Source organism: Corythoichthys intestinalis, chromosome 13, assembly GCF_030265065.1.
Source record: "Corythoichthys intestinalis isolate RoL2023-P3 chromosome 13, ASM3026506v1, whole genome shotgun sequence".
NCBI lineage: Eukaryota > Metazoa > Chordata > Actinopteri > Syngnathiformes > Syngnathidae > Corythoichthys > Corythoichthys intestinalis.
Window position 1 is genome coordinate 24,386,719 of NC_080407.1, and position 18,319 is coordinate 24,405,037.

At 40.3% G+C, this 18,319-nt stretch overlaps 1 protein-coding gene across 1 annotated transcript in view; it reads right to left on the bottom strand.

The window, feature by feature from the left end:
- Positions 1-6,706: 6,706 nt before the first annotated feature.
- Positions 6,707-18,319, bottom strand: part of LOC130927765 (zinc finger protein OZF-like) — a 31,121-nt gene continuing 19,508 nt past the window's right edge. Inside the window, exons 2-3 of the mRNA XM_057853768.1 lie at positions 17,836-17,919; positions 6,707-9,784 (exon numbers count right to left, since the gene is read on the bottom strand). Of these exons, the coding sequence (XP_057709751.1) occupies positions 8,457-9,784; positions 17,836-17,919 (1,412 nt within the window). The 3' untranslated portion in view covers positions 6,707-8,456. The remainder of the gene's footprint in view (positions 9,785-17,835; positions 17,920-18,319) is intronic.

Sequence of the window (18,319 nt, forward strand, 5' to 3'; positions counted from 1 at the left end):
AGGTGGTTGCAGCTCAACGTTGCATTCGTAGTATGAATTGACGGAGAACAAGTTGTCTTTTTGCCAAAACTTGGCGTGTTTAATTTCCACTGACATGCAGATACATCCTCTCTCATTGCTGTCTTCACAGGCAAGCCCACAATTCTTTATGAGGTAGTTGTAGATGTTTCCGAACTCCACTGCAGACAATTCCTATGGATTGTTTATCCAGCTATCAGCTGCGACTTTGTATGGGCAGATTTGCAGGCCAATACACGCTAATTTTAAGTAGTATTGCCTCCTCGCGTCTGTCGGCAGTGACTCGTGATAATAATAAGTCATGTTTAAGACGTTTTTATGAAAAAAGACGCAAAACACAGCTGAAAATTATGAATTTCAGACAGCGTCTGTCTACGGCTGTTTACCTTGCGTGCCTCCATCTAGAGCAGGGCGGTAAACCGAAAATTTACCGTCACCGAAATTCTTAACGATGACCGACGTAATTTTGACCATGTCGGTAAATTCGGTAAATTAATAAAACAAGAAAATATAGTCTTTTCATCCCGCTTTGATTCTGTTGTTCGCCTATGTTCATTCCCCTTTAAGAAAGCAGTCAATGGGCTTACGTAGAGAGTCACGTGATCATCAAGAAGCCAATCAAACAAAGGCCTGGTAAGCTAACGCTAGCAGCTAACGCTACAAGCAAAACGTGATGGAGTGTGGCTTAAGGGAGGTTCACCAAACTTTCACCCGACATTTAGTAGACTCTTGGTGGCATCCAGACGGACTTTCACCCGCTGTCCTCCCTTGTTCTCACGATTTCCAGAGATGGTGCTTTCGTGGCTTTCTACTGGTAGCCAGGCTAACGCTAGCTAGCGGCTAACGCTACAAATGAACGTGATGGAGTCTGATAGCGGCTCTAACCTTGTCGAAACGCCTGAACTTAATGAGTGGATTGGGCACGGACAGCATCTAGCAACTACTATGTGGCGTTATTTTGTATCTGTCTGTGTGTGATTCCTCTGATAGCTTTTGTGATGGTAAAGCATTCAGCATAAAGTACAATCCAACGGCGAAACTTATAATGACCGAGAAATGGCCCCAGCTATTTTTCTGTATGTGCTTATTTCTGTGTCATTATTGCTATCATAAAATCTTAAGCGTTTCATTTGAAAAAGATCCATATAGCTTTAATGTGTGTGTGTCTCTCTGTTTGTTTGGGGGTTCATTTGTGCGTGCATTTATTAAAAAATGCACTTGGGGAGACCCTGAAACCATAAAGTAAACACTTGTATTTAATAATTATGTCACAGCAGCCATTAACAATAAGTTGTTTTTTTGAAGTGTACTGTTCAAGCTGCAAGTCATTTGTGTTACAATGACGTTTGCACAGGCATATTGATTTTGATAATGTACATTGTTCAAGTTATACACGCTGTTATAAATGTTCATACTTGAATTCTTATTGCTTACGATACATTTTTATAAACTTAATGTTTAGACTGCATGTACAATTGTTAAATACGGTATATGAAATTGCTGGTAAATAAATCAACAAGAAACAGTTAATCTGTATTTCATGCATTGATTCAGATTTTCAAATTATATAACAGTACGCTTGGGCGAATTTATCGTCATTTATCGTTATCGAGATAAATCTGCTCAATTTATCGTGATACATGTTTAAGGCCATATCGCCCAGCCCTACCTCCATCTCAAAATGGCGACACGTTGCCATGCGAGATGACGTCATCATAACATCATGCCGACAGCGAAAATAAGTAGATAGATGAAGAAAAAAAAAACAAAAAAATTAATGCAGCCTCAGCGGGACACAAGCCAGTGTCCTACTTGCGCCGGTCCCAAACCCAGAGAAATGCAGAGGGTAAAAAAAAAAAAAAAGCCTGCATTGTGGGTGCCCCCTCAAGTTTTCTTAGTGCCCACTCTAGTGGGTCAACCTAGATCCGGGCCTGCATACGCGCAGTTTGCCCTTGTTGTACTGAAATCTGCTATCCGTCAGAATGAGTGACGAAGGAGGGCAATGTTGCCAACAGCAAGGCCAACAGCAACGACGAAGAGGAATTGAAGAAGACCACTTACGCTAACGGCGTGAACTGCTACGTAAACGAGGCTCGCTACAAGTTGCGAGTCTTAAGGCTCAAACACACCAGCAACGTGAACGTCGCGTCAACGATCCTGCCGCGATAACGCAGTGAAACGCGGCCGTTCAAGTCAATCAGCCATTGCACACCAGTCGCAGTGCGGCCGCGTGTTGGACGCGTCCCAGAAGCGCTCAACGGGTCGCACGCGAAAAGAACAGAGTTTGTTATTTGACGCGAGACGCGGCCCCCCTGCGTCGATAGGGAATGGGACGTACTGCATCACTGTTTGGCTACGCCTCCATGCTGGTAATATCCTTTACTTCCGGTCCGGCAGACTCAACGGGGATTGTAACATGTGGTAGTGCTAAGCTAATTCCTTTGGTGTATCCGAAAGAAAATATGGGTGTGTATTGTTGTGTTACTGGGTGCAACAGCTTCTCCTACGACCAAAAAAAAGGGCGAGGGAAACTGGACTCTCTTTTCACCGTTTTCCTGCATGGAGGACCAAATATCAGATCACTAAGGCACGACGGATGGCTGGGTCGCAGCGATTCGTTGGAAAAGCATTTCTTTTGATCATATTTCTGCTGGAATGAGAGTGTGTTCCCCTCATCTCTACTCTTGTAAGTTGAACGATTTATCCGTTTTGGTTTCAATACGTTTTTTTTTTTTTTAACCATTGTGTAAATCTGCCTCGGTAGCAATGCTAACCTACTACTACTACTACTCCTCACCTACCTGTTGTGTTCCTAGGAAAACCTGCATATGAAATGCTGACAACCAGTGTTGTTAATAACGGCGTGACAATATAACGGCGTTATTTTTTTCAGTAGCGGGTAATCTAATTAATTACTTTTCTCATCTTGGCAACCTCGTTACCGTTACTGAAGACGGAAAGGGATGCGTTACTATGCGATACTATAAAGTTTGAGGGAGACGGACTCACCGAGACGACAGAGCAGAGCAGGAGCGGGGAGGAGGCAAAAAAGTTGTGACGCCGAGCAAACGCGATGCTAGGTAGCTCCAATTATACATGTTGTAGCCGATAGCCGACAAACTACGCCCGCATGTTATGGTAGATATGGTAGACATGGTAGATATCACATGTACTGTATATAGATATAACTAGATGCAAAATGACAGACATGGCACTAAATGCGTTAGTAGACAGCCGCCATCTTAAAGCAGTAGGCTTTTTAGGACGACTGTTGTAGAGAACCTTCCTAGCGAACCTAAGTAACTTTTTATCTAAAATACTTCTAAATCGGCAAAATCTTGACTTGAATCTATCTTTAAATGATGAAACAGTTTTAAAACTTTCATATGTCGAAAGTAGAGAGAAGGGAACTAATGCAATAATGGGAGCAATTTTAACAACTTTTAACAGTTGATTCAGGGTAAAGGGTAAATTAGGGTAAAGAATTGGGCTCGGGCCAACTGTACCAAAAACCTCCACACAAAATTTCACATAGTGTGGCCAATGTTTTTTTTTGTGTGTTTTTTTTTTTAGGAAAAAAAAAAAATTATCACCAATTACTTTGCCAAGTAACTAATTACTCTTACATTCAGGTAATTGAGTTACTAACGCAATTACTTTTTGGGAGAAGTAATTTGTAACTATAATTAATTACTTTTTTTCAGTAAGATTAACAACACTGCTGACAACACATCCTGATCGGTCATCATATCTCTTCTTGGGTTATTCTGAGGTCAAGCGCACCAAATCGGAGTGTGATGAGAGGTTGGAATGGCGAAGAGTGCACGCTGAAACTTCTGTTTGCTGTGCTCTTACAAACATGAGCCCAAGTGTTGTTGTGAAAAGTCAATAAAATATGAATACCAAAACATGACTTGAACAACTTCTTGACAAACTAACTGCTTGTTGTTTACTTCAGGTCTTCATAATAAACAGGTGTAATAATTACAAAGTCAGGTGACTTAATTTTGTTATTCTATTTGGAATATGCATTGACAATGTGTGGACAGTGTTGTAGACAAGAACTGGGACTGATAAGTTGCAATAGATTTATTTCAAGTAATGCAACTTCTCCAATACAATATTTGAGCTGACGGTTTAAAATCTTTAAATTAGTGCAAACAAGGCCCACCCTCTGACGGGGTCAGCAAATATTATATTAGAGCTGAAACGAATACTCGAGCAACTCGAGTAGCTCGAGTTTAAAAACTGATCCGAGTAATTTTATTCACCTCGAGTAATCGTTTATTTTGACAGTTCTAAGCATCACGTTTTGCTCGGACTACTTTTAATGCGGGACAACGCGCTGATGTCACGTGCGTAGAAGAAGAAGCAAAAAAAAAAAACTTACTGCAGCAGACAGCCGCTACAAACGACGCCGGCGTTGCTAAATACTAGCCTGCACATGCTACGTTAGTTGCAGGTATCATCTGATGAGTGTCATAGAGATCACATGTATGTTGAACTAGATGCGAAATGACTGACTAGGCTACGTTTTGCCAGCGTTAGCAAACAGCCGCCATCTTAAAGCAGTAGAGCACTAAGCGCTAATAAAGAGCGCTAAGCACTAATATATATAAGATTAACGTTACTGTCACTACTAGCTCACGTAACGTTAGCCCTGCGGAGGGCTAGGTTTCTATTAATTAAGACCACTTTCGATGCGTGGCTAACGTGTCTTACATACAGGCTTTAACATAACATAGCGTTGTGGAGTGATGAGGGTGTCAAATAAAAACTCAATAATGCTAACTATCAATTTTAGCTCAGTAGTCATTGCTGGACAAAACACCAAGTAGCACCAGTCCCTAATGTGCTCCAATACAGCCTGTATCATACATTTATTTTGAACACTGCAAAAACTCAAAATCTGATCAGGACTTACAGTTTAGACTAACTTAAAACTTTACTAGAACTTAAAAATGGCTTGACACAAATAGAAATTCAATTGAAAAACGTGGGGAAAAATCCTAACTTTTAAGTGATGTGTGTTATCAAGCGTAAAGGCATTTTTAGGTGTGTATATAGATATATATACTTTTTAAAAATAAGATCTAAAGGTATTTTTGAGTGAAAGCAGTGAATTAGTCTTTTTTTTTTTTAACTCTAGTTACATCTGAGATGCAATTGTTGGCTGTTTTCAACAATATACATCAAAAAGAAAGACATTGATTGACTGAAAATGATAAAATGTCTTGTTTTCTCATGTATATCTATAATTGCTATTCACCTAAAAATATATTTGTTTTATCCGATTACTCGATTAATCGATAGAATTTTCAGTCGATTACTCGATTACTAAAATATTCGATAGCTGCAGCCCTACATATATGTCATAATGCAATGACATAATCAAACAGTACTGTATTTTTCGGACTATAAGTCGTTTTTTTTTTTCATATTTTTGCTGGGGGTGCGACTTATACTCAGGAGCGACTTATGTGTGAAATTATTAACACATTATGATATAATTTCACATGTTATTTTGGTGTTTTGCAGTGACACTGATGGTTTTGTAAAGTTGTTAGCATGTTCTTATGCTATAGTTATCTGAATAACTCTTTATAGCTATGGCCACGTTCGCGTTCTGCCTTTGGCAGTGTATGTTCAATTGTATTATTGACTTTTTTATCTTGAAATGGATACATTTCGTTTGTGGCGCTTTCACGCCCACGTGAGGGCGCACTCCCACTTGTTTACGTGGAGAAGAGTGCTCACACGCCAGAAGAAGACGGACAGCTACGTAGTTCTGAGTAAGTGAGTAAGTGGGCGAGTTAGCGAGAGAGAATAGACGGCTGCGAACCTACTTTCATTGTGTATGCTTTTAAATCATCTCTACAGAGGCGACGCCTGCGTGTATCATCTTTTCTGTTTTCCACCCGCGATTGGACACTTAGAGCCAGTTGTGTGGTTGTTTGAACGATGTGCTAATGATAGCGAACGCATGCTAACCTGTTACGTATTACTAATAGTACCTAATTATCATTTATTTACGTTGATGCGAACCTGTTTTCTATCGAGGACCAAATTGATTCAGCAAATTATACGGACGTCCAGCATTGTCTTTTGGGAGTTCGCTGTATAGCCAGGACCAAGCCGTAGCGTAGGACAGTATATTAACATTTCGTTGTTCATGCACTGTACTTATTTAGCATGTTGTTCTCTATTGTATTTTTATATTAAATTGCCTTTCAAGATGACATGTCTGCTCTATGTGTTGGATTTTATCAAGTAAATTTCTCCCAAAAATTCGACTTATACTCGGGTGCGACTTGTATATGTTTTTTTTCTCTTCGTTGGGCATTTTATGGCTGGATCGACTTATACTCAGGAGCGACTTGTAGTCCGAAAAATACGGTACTTAGATATGTTATTTTATCCATTTTTCCATAAATGCCACAATTACCGCTGTCAGTTCCATTGCAAACCACTATAGCGCTGCTTGTGCTTGGAACTACTCAGCCCCACATGAACCACGTGACCACTGGCGGCAAGAACAAAGAGTGTCGCGACTCTCTTTATATGGCTCTGGAGGTGGTGTCGCCGTGTAAGTGGATAAAAAAAAAAAACAACTACAAAGTTTTATAAAATATGACAACTGTGGTTTATAACCTGTTGGAATGTATAACAATTGAATTAGATGAAGAAAAAAGCAAAAATGTCATAATCAGCTGTATATGTAGAGCACCAGGCTCTGGTACTGAAACATTCAGAGACTGGATAGGAGAAATGTTTTCAAAAGCTGTTCAAAAAATTGTGTTCATGTTGTTGGGGATTTCAATATTGATTTGCTCAATCCGAACAAGCACCAAGCGGTTGATGAATTTATCAATAACATGTACAGTATAAGTTTGTATCCAAAAATCACCAGATCGAGTCGAATCACAACCCATAGTGCCAATTTAATAGATAATATATTCAGCAGTGACATTGAAAGTAATACACTAAGCGTACAGATAATTAACGATTTTAGTGATCACCTACCAGTAATACAGTTTATAACGGCACCCAGCTAAGAAACTTGCCAGAGCAGAATGTCAAGTACAGGTGAATGAGGACAGAGGAAAATCTGGACTCATTTAAAAGGATTTACTGGCACAAAATTGGGAAAATGTATGAAATGGAATTGACATTGACTATGTGTATGTGGAACATTTTTGAATATATTCACATGGTAAATGGACAGTACTTATATAGCGCATTTATCTGCATGGTTAACATGCCCAAAGCGCTTTACAGTAGCACACATTTTACCCATTTACGCACACATTCACACACCAATGGGGCTGCTGCCATGCAAGGCGCTGTCAACCCATTGGAGGCAAATCAGGGTTCAGTGCCTTGCCCAAGGGAACTTCGACAGTGGGCAATCGTAGCCTGGAATCGATCCACTGACCCTTCGGTCCAAGGACAACTCCAGTTACCAACTGCGCCATGGCCACCCATATGATAAAAACTGTCAAATACAATGATACAGCAGAAAACAAAAGTACAAAGATCGGCCATGGTTCACCAAGGGATTACAAAACGCTCGTAAGAAGAAAAATGCACTCTATAGAGAATTCATAAAACAGAGAACTACAAAGGCAGAAAAAAATATAAAAATAAACAGACCAATATCATAAGGGAATGTAGGAAAGAATGCTATCGTAAAATATTGTATAACAACAAAAACAACATGCAATATTTAGCATAAGGACCAATTCATGTTTGACCCCCCCGCAACAGTTGCTTACGTCATGAATATTAATGAGCAAAGGTGACGTGTTACGCACGGTACGCTATTTTAATGAACATCCAATGTTCTTAAGAAGTCAAAATTGAGGTTTTGCATTTAGGAAATGTGTGGGGGGAAAATAGGAGATGGAGGTTGGGGTTACTGGTTGTTCTGTTAACTTTTATTTTTGCAAATCATTGAAAAAATACGATTTAGAATGAAATGTGTTTGTGTTATAGGAATAACTGTGCCAACAGCAGTTTTATCTGCATTTAAGTGGTTTTCCGAAGTTTTTTCTTGTACTAAGAGTACTACTTTAATCTCGTAGTCATTTTTTTCCCTCCCTTTATTTGGCCCCAATACTCTGTTGTAATATGTCACTGTCAATCAAGAATAGTAATAGTAATTTTTAAAATTATATATAATCACCCTAACCCTAAAAAAACTAATATTTGTGAGCCAATCATAATTTTCCATATTTATGCAATTATGTTATTGATGAATGAATTACAATTTTTGTAATTTGGGGTCTACTGTTTCAAATATTAGCTGTGATAAGTGTAGTCTTAAAGAGGGAGAGAATTGTATAAATAATGCCACTCAACTTGAGAGTTACTCAGGTGAGCCAAGACTTTTGGCAATAGAGTGGATCCACATCATACAAGGATTGGACAAGGAACCATTACTGCCAATCCTCAACAGGATTTGAGGAAACTCTAAAATTGACCTGCTTGCACAATCTGATGAAGGCAGTGTGGATGACAGGCAAAACAGTCATTGGCCACTGCTTCTCACACCAAAACACACATGTTTCGTAATCCGATCCTTGCAAGTGAATTTTTGACCAAACTGAGCAGGAAAAAGATTTTTCACTAGCGTGGGTTCTTGTGTGTACTTTTAAGCTGTGAATTTGAGTGAATCTTCGACAACAAACTGAGCAGGAATGAGGTTTTTCACCAGTGTGGGTTCTTGTGTGTCGATTTAAGGCACTCTTATAACTGAATTCTTGACCACAATCTGAGCAGGAAAAAGGATTTTCACCAGTGTGAGTTCTTGTGTGTACTTTTAAGGCACTCTTATGTCTGAATCCTAGACCACAATCTGAGCAGGAAAAAGGTTTTTCACCAGTGTGGGCTCTTGTGTGTACTTTTAAGGCGCTCTTCTGAGTGAATCTTTTTCCACAAACTGAGCAGGAAAAAGGTTTTTCACCAGTGTGGGTTCTTATGTGTGTGTTTAAGTCGCTCTTCTGAGAGAATCTTTTTCCACAAACTGAGCAGGAAAAAGGTTTTTCATCAGCGTGGGTTTTTGCGTGTTGATTTAAGTTGCTCTTCTGAGTGAATTTTTGACCACAAATTGAGCAGGAAAAAGGTTTTTCACCAGTGTGGGTTCTAGTGTGTCCTTTTAGGTGGTGAAGTTGCGTGAATTTTTGACCACAAACTGAGCAGGAAAAAGGTTTTTCACCAGTGTGGGTTCTTGTGTGTACTTTTAAGTGGTGAAGTTGAGTGAATCCTAGACCACAAACTGAACAGGAAAACGGTTTTTCACCAGTGTTGGTTCTTGTGTGTCTGTCTAAGTGGCTCTTCTGAGTGAATTTTTGACCACAAACTGAGCAGACAAGAGGATTTTCACCAGTGTGGCTCCTCATATGCATAAGACAACTATAGTTATTAACAAAGGTTTTCCCACAATGAGAGCATTTGCAGAGTTTGTCGTCACAGTGAGATTTCTTCTGACCATCATCTTTGTAAGGTGAGTGTGACGTAGCGCCATTTCTATTTGATGGTGCGATGAAAATGTGTGTTTGCGATCCTTCTGTTGAGCTGCTTCTTGGAGGCTCCGTCCCTCTGCTGGCCTCAGTTGGACCATCCTCGTTTTTCAAGGGCTCACCAGTCAACATGGTGATATCGTCCTCCTCTTTAACATATGGCAGTTCTACCGCCTCCTTTTTGATTGGAAGTTGCACTTCTCTCTTTAGCTGTTGAGCGTCAGGACGAAGATATTTGCTGAAACCTGCAAGACACAAGAAGACAAATGATACTAGGGATGTCCCGATCCAGGTTTTTCCACTTCCGATCCGATACAGATATTGTTTTGCACTTCCGATCCGATACCGGCCTATCTGAGCATGTATTAAAGTTTAAAGTTATTTAGCCTCCTTATTTAGTTGTCAGACTCATGTAGAAAAGGGTTTTTAGTACTCTTGATAACAACTAGCCAGCTGAATTAGGTGAGTTTGAATAACACACAATGGTTGGTAACAAGAAATTGACCTGTTTATTCAGTGACAAACACAAAACATTATAAATAACAAACAGAAATGGCATAGTCAGTCAGTAAAACGTGCAAATAATATTGTAAACTTTCTTAAAAAAGCAAAACACACAAACAACCTCAGTGGAAAATCCCACAAACCCCCCAAGATATTAGATGCTTTTAATGTTTCGTGCATTAGTTACAAAAATTGTATAAAAAGCCTCTCAGGTTTAAATAAACGACCATTTCAGTTTCAAGTTAACATTTAAAAACAGTAAATGAAATACTCAAGTCCCCATTCTGTATCAGCAGCTTTAAACTACATTCAATTCATTTAATTTTGCAAATCAACTGTTAAAGTTGTTAAAATTGCTCCCGTTATTCCATAATTTCCCTTATGTCTACTTTCGACATGTGAAAGTTTTAAAACTGTTTTGAAGATGGATTCAAGTCAAGATTTTGCCAATTTAGGAGTATTTCAGATAAAAAGTTAATTAGGTTCGCTTGGAAGGTTCGTTACAGCAGCCTACTATGGAAGTCTTCTGCTTTAAGATGGCGGCTGTTTACTAACTCATCTAGTTTTGAATACACGTGTTACTAAAATCCATATGATATCTATTATCTACAGTAAAACGATGTTGACGTAGTTTGTAGCGGCTGTCAGCAGCAGTCAGGTATTCTTGTGTTTTTTATCTAGCGGCATGAGTTGAGCTGAAGCCGTGAGTTGAGCATTGACCTTACCCGGGTCTATGACAAGCATGATGTTCCCTCTCGGGACGCAATGCTGTCCGTTTCTCATTGCGTCCCGATGACCGCGCTGTGTATTAGTTCCGCTTTACTTGACATATTTCAGTAAGCGGAATTTGGATGTTTGTGAATCGTTCTCGAATCTTCCACGGCCGAATCGCTCAAGGATGTAATGACGGCTGGGCATGTTGTACCGTGGTTCTAAGTGTTGGATGATGCGTCTTTACTCACAAGAGATAATGGCTCGTCATCCAGAATGAATTCTTCGGCAATGACTCTTGTTATTCCCTGAGCTTTGGGACTGTCGAGTGCCAGTTTGTCACGCATAGCAAAAGTTTCTGCCAGTGTTAGTTGCGTAGGACCTTTCTTTTTGTCTTCGGATTTCTTAACATACTCCTTAAATTGTTTGTCGTGGTATTTCACTAAATGATTGATTAGGTTTGTTGTATTAAAACTTCTTACAGCTTTACCACCACGCTTGACTTTATTGTGGCACATGTTGCACTCTGCCTCTTCGTCTTTGTCGTTCTTTAAGGTGAAATGATCCCACACAGCTGACATTTTTACCGATAAAGTCTCGCAGTAAATTGGGAGACGGTAATGTAGTGCGTTGAAGGTGTGCCGTAACATGCGGACCGGACTTTAGGGAAACTGAAGTAAAAACTGGCATGGATTATGTAAATCGGTGTGCTGGAAAACTCGGACCGGACTTTAAAAAAAAAATAAAAAATACCCATGCGCATTTTTTTGCCCATATCAGCGTTCGATTCGATCCAAATATCGGATCGGCACATCTCTAAATGATACATTTTATGGACCGTCTATCCAGCTACTAGGCCGTGAGGTTAGACTGGCTGAGAGAGCGAGAGTGGATATAAGCGCATGTACAAGATGCATTCTGGGCTGTCATGTCCATGACAACCATAGCCATATAAAGAGAGTCGCGACACTCTGTTCTCGCAGCGGGTGGTCACGTGGTTCATGTAGGGCGTGAGTAGTTCCAAACACAAGCAGCGCTGTCGTGGTTTGCAATGGAACCGACAGCGGTAATCGCGACATTTATGTAAAAATTGATCAAATCACGTATCTAAGGGCTAGTTTTACATTTGGAGTGGTCAGGCGACAATTGAGAACTATGTAAACTAACACAGAAGGGAACTTTCTCATGTTATGGAGTGAACGTGTCATGTTAATGTTAGCATGAGCACGGGAAATCGACTTTTACATTGAAATACACGATGACTGAGGTTTTTCATTTTTCACAACTAAAATACTGTTTTTCCAGAAAATGTCTAGATTTCCTTGATTCACCTACCTGTGGTAATATATTAAAGTTGACCCCATGTATAACATATTTTGTTCCCTAGTTCTAAGTGGTAGTTCCAAATTTGTTTTCTCGTATTGACATATAAAAACATTTGTTTCCCAAAAAGTTTGGGTTTGTGGTCACGGCTTTTAAAATCTATTTTCCACTTTTCTTTCCTGTTGCACTTTCTAATGCTTACATATATGTGTATACATTTTCCATTTTATGGACTCAGTTTGACCTGAAACACAAACAAATGACATTTAACAGCGCAAAACAACTAAATTTTGAATATAGCCTCTAATTTTAGCAAAACCAAACCTGTACCTCTTTTTCTGCATTTTTCATTTTGGACCCAAGCAACACAAAATGATTACAAGACAGGAAAAACATTTTATGATTTTCCTCAACATGGTGTAATGTATAACAACTTATTACCTTTGATAAAGAAAATCACAATATTTATTGAAAAATTGGTGAAATTGGTGTCATGGTTCATTGTTTACACCTAACATTTTATAGATCAGTGGCCTGTGATGGTTTGTGTGCAGCATGGTTTCACCAAGGACCAAGAGCAGCAGAAAAAAATGGATGGCAATGGTCAGTCGTCAAAACATGAAAAAAATGCTTTTTTTTGTTTGTTTGTTGCCATTTAAAAAATGAGCTTAGTGCGCACAGCCAGCAGTCACCACCAGCAGGATGATGTCCATCCATCCATCCATCCATCCATCCATCCATCATCTTCCACTTGCTCTGGGGTCCGGTCGCGGGGGCAGCAGCTTTAACAGGGAAGCCCAGACTTCCTTCTCCCCAGCCACTTCATCCAGCTCCTCCGGCAAGGCCCCAAGGTGTTCCCAGGCCAGCCCAGACAGTCTCTCCAGCGTGTCCTGGGTCATGACTATAGGTTAGGGTAGGAACGTAGACCGACAGCAGCATGATGTGGATCATGAAAAAGTAACCTAAAATAATAATATACATTAGTTTTTTTTTTAATTATAAATGTGTCTATTATTTGTTGACATCACTTTTCAATCCATACACATCTCTAAAATATAATAATGTCAAACATTTTGGTGTAAAGAATACAGGTTGTCATGCATTGACTTGGTACTCTTTCATGAGGGGGATACCTTACTTCAAAGCCTACAAAATGGAACTAATAAGCCGGTCGTCGACCAATACTCACAAATACAGATGAGTGTGTATGTCACAAAGGGCCTAAAAGAGTTAACAACTTAAAAGAGGTAGGGACAATGAATTTACCCCTGACGATACATTCCTAGTTAGCAGACTCAGCTTAAAAAGTAGCAGAACATCGCTCGTCAACCAAGATAAAATATATGTATAATTACGCTACGCATCTACAAATAAAGCTCAACATATACATCATAAAGCGCCTCTGATAGAATACAGACTGTTGAAAATTCAAAAGGGATCGTTTTTTTCATAAACTTACCTCCGAATATACTTTACAGCCAGCCATTCGTACGAATGCGGTCCGCTCTCGTCGAAGCCATGTTTGGAACTACACGATAGTGTTGTATCGGTCGCGAACGATTCGTTCTTTTTGAACGAATTGTTTGGGTGAACGAGACCGAACTAATCACCATCTGCACTGATTCGTTCTATGAAGTTGGTGGCGCTTGTTCGCTGCGTGGGAGGGCGTTGAGCAAGCGGCAGCGTCTTCTGACATCGCACACGACCAATCAGACGCCAGCCTCATCGCGGGCAGGGGAGGGAGCGGAAACAGAATCATGGCGTATGTCACTCATTTCCACGTGTGGCCAATAAGCAGCCAGCGTGCAGGCAGGGGGGAAAGACTGAGTTTTGTCACTTCCCGTTCAGTGATTCGGTCCTCCGGTTCCTGACCTAGCTTGCTGCTAACTTGACTTTCCAGTAATGACTATGCGGTGAACGAGTCATAAAATGAAAGGAAACGACTTTGTCACATATTTGTTAACGTGGAGCCTATCAAATGCTGCTCAAAAAGACAAAAACACCACACAAATCTAGCGAGCATGGTTTAGTGTTCTACTTTTCTCAACAGACTCGGGACTGTGCCTATGACGATATACTATCAAATTTACAGTAATTTAAAACACGCGTAGCTGCGAGGCAAGCAAAACCTGAGCTGCGGTCGCGTGACGGCAGTGAAGCGGGCAGAGAACTGTCACTATATGGAGGCTTCATGGCAGCGATATGTACCTCATATGTGCACAGAAAAAAAATAATATTTAGTATGATCACCATAATACTGATTTGCAATGAAACTGTATATTCATGTCAATTTTTTCCGAGTGTTTTTTTTTTTTTTTTTTTTCGTGTCAGAGGGTGTCGGTTGGTTTGACAAATTATGTCAATCCGTCCATCATGTGCTACTCAAGCGCCCCAAAAACAAAGCGCGCGGACACGGGAGATGTCGCAATATGTCTACATTTTTCTTAACAGACTAATGAGAGTAGAAAGGCGAAATCATAAAGCAAACAATTATTTCTCGTCAGCATTTGACGATCTGAGATGCGGGGACGACAGGGGAGCTGACCGGATTATTTTATTTATTAATACCAGTGCAAAAATTCAAAACGATCATCTTAATAATAAAAAACAAAAATACAACAGAGCGAGAGGTTAATATGATGTGTTGGCCGTTCCATAATTAGAAATTAAACTTTCGATTTATTTTTATTTTCGTGACAGCAGGCATGCCGCGTTGGCTGTTAGCAGCAGCATTGTATATGTGAGCAAGATCATGCTAAAGAAAGTCCGTGCGCCCCCGACCCCAAACCCCGACTTCCCCCTCAAAAGGAAAATGTTTAACCGTGTCCTAATTCGAAATGCAAGCACGAGCCATGACTTTGAGCCCATAAAACTAGGACAGACGACGCGGAAGTTCTCCCTCGCTTTTGCAGCAGCGGGAGGGAGACGAGGCTGTCTCTGAGAGCAGAATGATATCGCCTGTCACTCATTTCTGAAACTACGACGAGTGGTCAATGTGCAAGAGAGGGAGGGACCAAGCAATGTCACTTCCCGTTCAGTTATACTGCGAAGCGGTCTTTGGTGATTCGTTCGGCAACGTCACTTCCCGTTCACTAACCGAACGATTCATTTGGGTGGGGAGGGAGATGAGGGGGGCGAACGATTCGTTGAACGATTCGTTTGAACGAATCGTTTTACTGAACGAACCGGAATGGATTCGTTTACTCAAGTGAACGACAGATCCCGTCACTACTACACGAGGCTCCGTAACCCGGAAGTACCCGGAAGTAAAATCGTATAATGGATCTCTATGGGAGTGTCGTAACCCACTTTCTAAGGCCCTGATGACAACGATGTACCGATTGGCTGTTAGTCATCGTGCATTGACACGCCCTCATCCTTCAGGCGCAAGCAGTGGAAATTTTATTTTAGTTTTTTTTTTTTTTTTATTTAAAAATAATCAAACAAAAATGTAAGCAGTCACAATTTCAATCATGATTTGAGTATTTTTTTTCACCAAATACTTTTTCACTTGTACTTCAGTACATTTTTTCGGGATGATTACTTTTACTTGAGTAATATTATTTTGAAGTAGCGCTAATCTAACTTGAGTCAAATTTTTGTCTACCCTCCTCTGCTGAAAAGGAAGTGACTCAAGAATGTCCCCAAATGACGTATTGAGAAGAAAAGAACACCATATCTACTGTGAAGCACAGTGGGGACCAGTCATGCACAGGGGGTTGTTTTACTTCTTCAGCTACAGGGAATCTTCGGCGTGTGCAAGATATTATGAATTCAGTTCAATACCAGGAAATCTTGGATGCAAATGTCATGCAGTCATTGACAAAGCTGAGGCTTGGGTGAGGTTGGAACTTCCAACAGGGCAATGATCCTAAGAATGCCTCAACATCTACCACATCTTAGCTACAAAAGAAGTGCTGGAAGATTCTGGAGTGACCATCTGAATTAACAGACTTAAATCCCATTGAAAATCTCTGGTGGTACTTAAAGAAGGCAGTTGCAGCACGCAAGCCCAAAAATGTTAATGAACTGAAGGCCTTTGCCCATGAGGAATGGGCAAAGATACCGGTGGATCACTGCAAGAAACTTGAGACTCACTAAACAGCCGCTCCAAGAGGCACCATCTTCCAAATATTGAGTGCGCATTGATTGTAACATTCTAAGTAAAGAGTAAACTTTCGTTTTCTCAAGATTTATTTCTTTCGCAACTCTGCGCGAGTGTGACGACGCTCTGCCTCCCGTATGATGCATTCAAATGAGTTCAAGAAAGAAACGGTGCTCTTTTTAAAATATGTTGGGTGTTTCGGCTCTCTCGGTCAAAAAGGTTCCCAACCCCCGACTTAAACCCTTGACTACCTTTAGATTCTGCATTTTTTAAGCTTTTTCATATTTATACTTATTTTTTTGTCATGAATGGGACACTCCACATCCATGTTACAGCTGGGGCTCCCGAAAAAAAAAAAAAAAAAAAAAAAAAAACATGTCAAAAGGGAATAGGCATGTGCCTGTATGAGATTGTGAATGTATGATAACCTTAACTCATTTGCTCCCAGAAACGTGTAAATATGTTCTATTTTTAAATGCTTCATTGTCCCAAAAACGTATTTATACGTCTTTTATTTATTTATTCATTTTTTTTACAAGAAGCATTTATAGCTTCCGATCTAACTCCGAAACAAAAAACAAGCCTCAAAACCCATTTTAAAGCAATAAAACTGGCCACTGGAGGGCAGTAGCGCATTTGGTAAGACCCCCCAACCCGATTCAACCAGTACAACTTTACTGTGACCGTGCTAGTCAGTTAGCAGAGCCCCTCCGCAGGCTTGCAGCTCAGGTCCCCCGCACGCTCGAATGTCCTGCACGGAAACGCGCACGGCCAAACCAGTTCCCCCCCAGGAACACAAGTTCCCCAGGAGAACGAGAAAGTGGTCACCACAAAAGTAAAGACTAAAAAAAATCCATCTTTACGAGACAGTCGGCAATGAGGGAAAAGTTTAACCGCTGTCGCAGCCACCAAACGTCATCTCTCAGTTAGGTAAGTGTGAATATGTTGTTACTTTGCTATCAGAAGCTCTATTTGGCTGGTTGTTCATGTTATTTTGTAAAAGGAAAACATTATTCAGATGTTCGGGATGTAACTGAAACAAAAAATAGCCGTGTTAAAGTCAAAGTCATGTTTGAAATTTTTACGTTTACAAAAAACTCATTTTCTCCGTTTTTTCATCAGAAATTGGAAAATTGCTCGAACTAAGCTATTTTCCAATGCTGATTTCTAAGGAATGGAAAAAGATATGAACTTACTTTTTTCTGCTGAAAGAAGAGAGTCTAATCTTTCTTTTGGTAGGTTTCATGTTCATATAGCAATTGAATAGAATTTTCTGTGGGCCATGCAAACTCAGTCAAAATCCGGTAAAACGGCCGGGAGCAAAGGGCCTTGCTCAGGTGAAAATGGCTGGGAGTGAATGAGTTAAGCAAAAATAGGCATGGCAAGAACTATGTACCATTACAAACACAACTGGAGACAGAATGGCGGACATGACTTCCGCATTGTAAAGTCAGGTACGTCGTAACCCCGGTACTACCTTTAGTCAAGTTGATGCCATGGCGCAAACCTTACGTTGGTTCACGAGTCCATTGCACCACTACTAAGTAAGCAAAGCCACTATCGGTATATTAGAATGAAAGACATTTCCGTACTTATAAGAAAGTACCGAATTTGATTCCTGCCATATCTGAAGAAAAAAAAACTTGGAATGACCTTGGATGGGTCGGGACTCTTCCTCCTCCTTAATGCATGCAGACTCTCGGTGCTCAGGAAGATGGGCTTGGCTGATGTATATATCTGCAAGACCACAAACAAATCTTATTTCTTCATTTGCAAACTTGTGTCCCCAAAGTTGTTTTGTGCTAGAGAAAATTCCTCCTTGCCAATTTTTTGTTTATTCATGTAATGTTGTCATCTAGTCCAATTCAAATTAATTCAACGGGCTTGACATTCGAGCGACTAGTTGACGTAGTCGACATCATCGATGACATAACGAGCACACCATCCTGGCGACAGTTAATAAAGGGTTAAAAAATATATGCGTGGAAAGTTGAGAATGGCCGACACTCGAGATTCAAGCGGGGAAAGCGGCACAAAGCCAAAAAAGTGCACCAGAGTGACCAAAGCATGGAGTTATTTCAACGAAACAAAGGAGGGTACACTGTACACCCAGCATGCATACCACGGCAGCACGTCG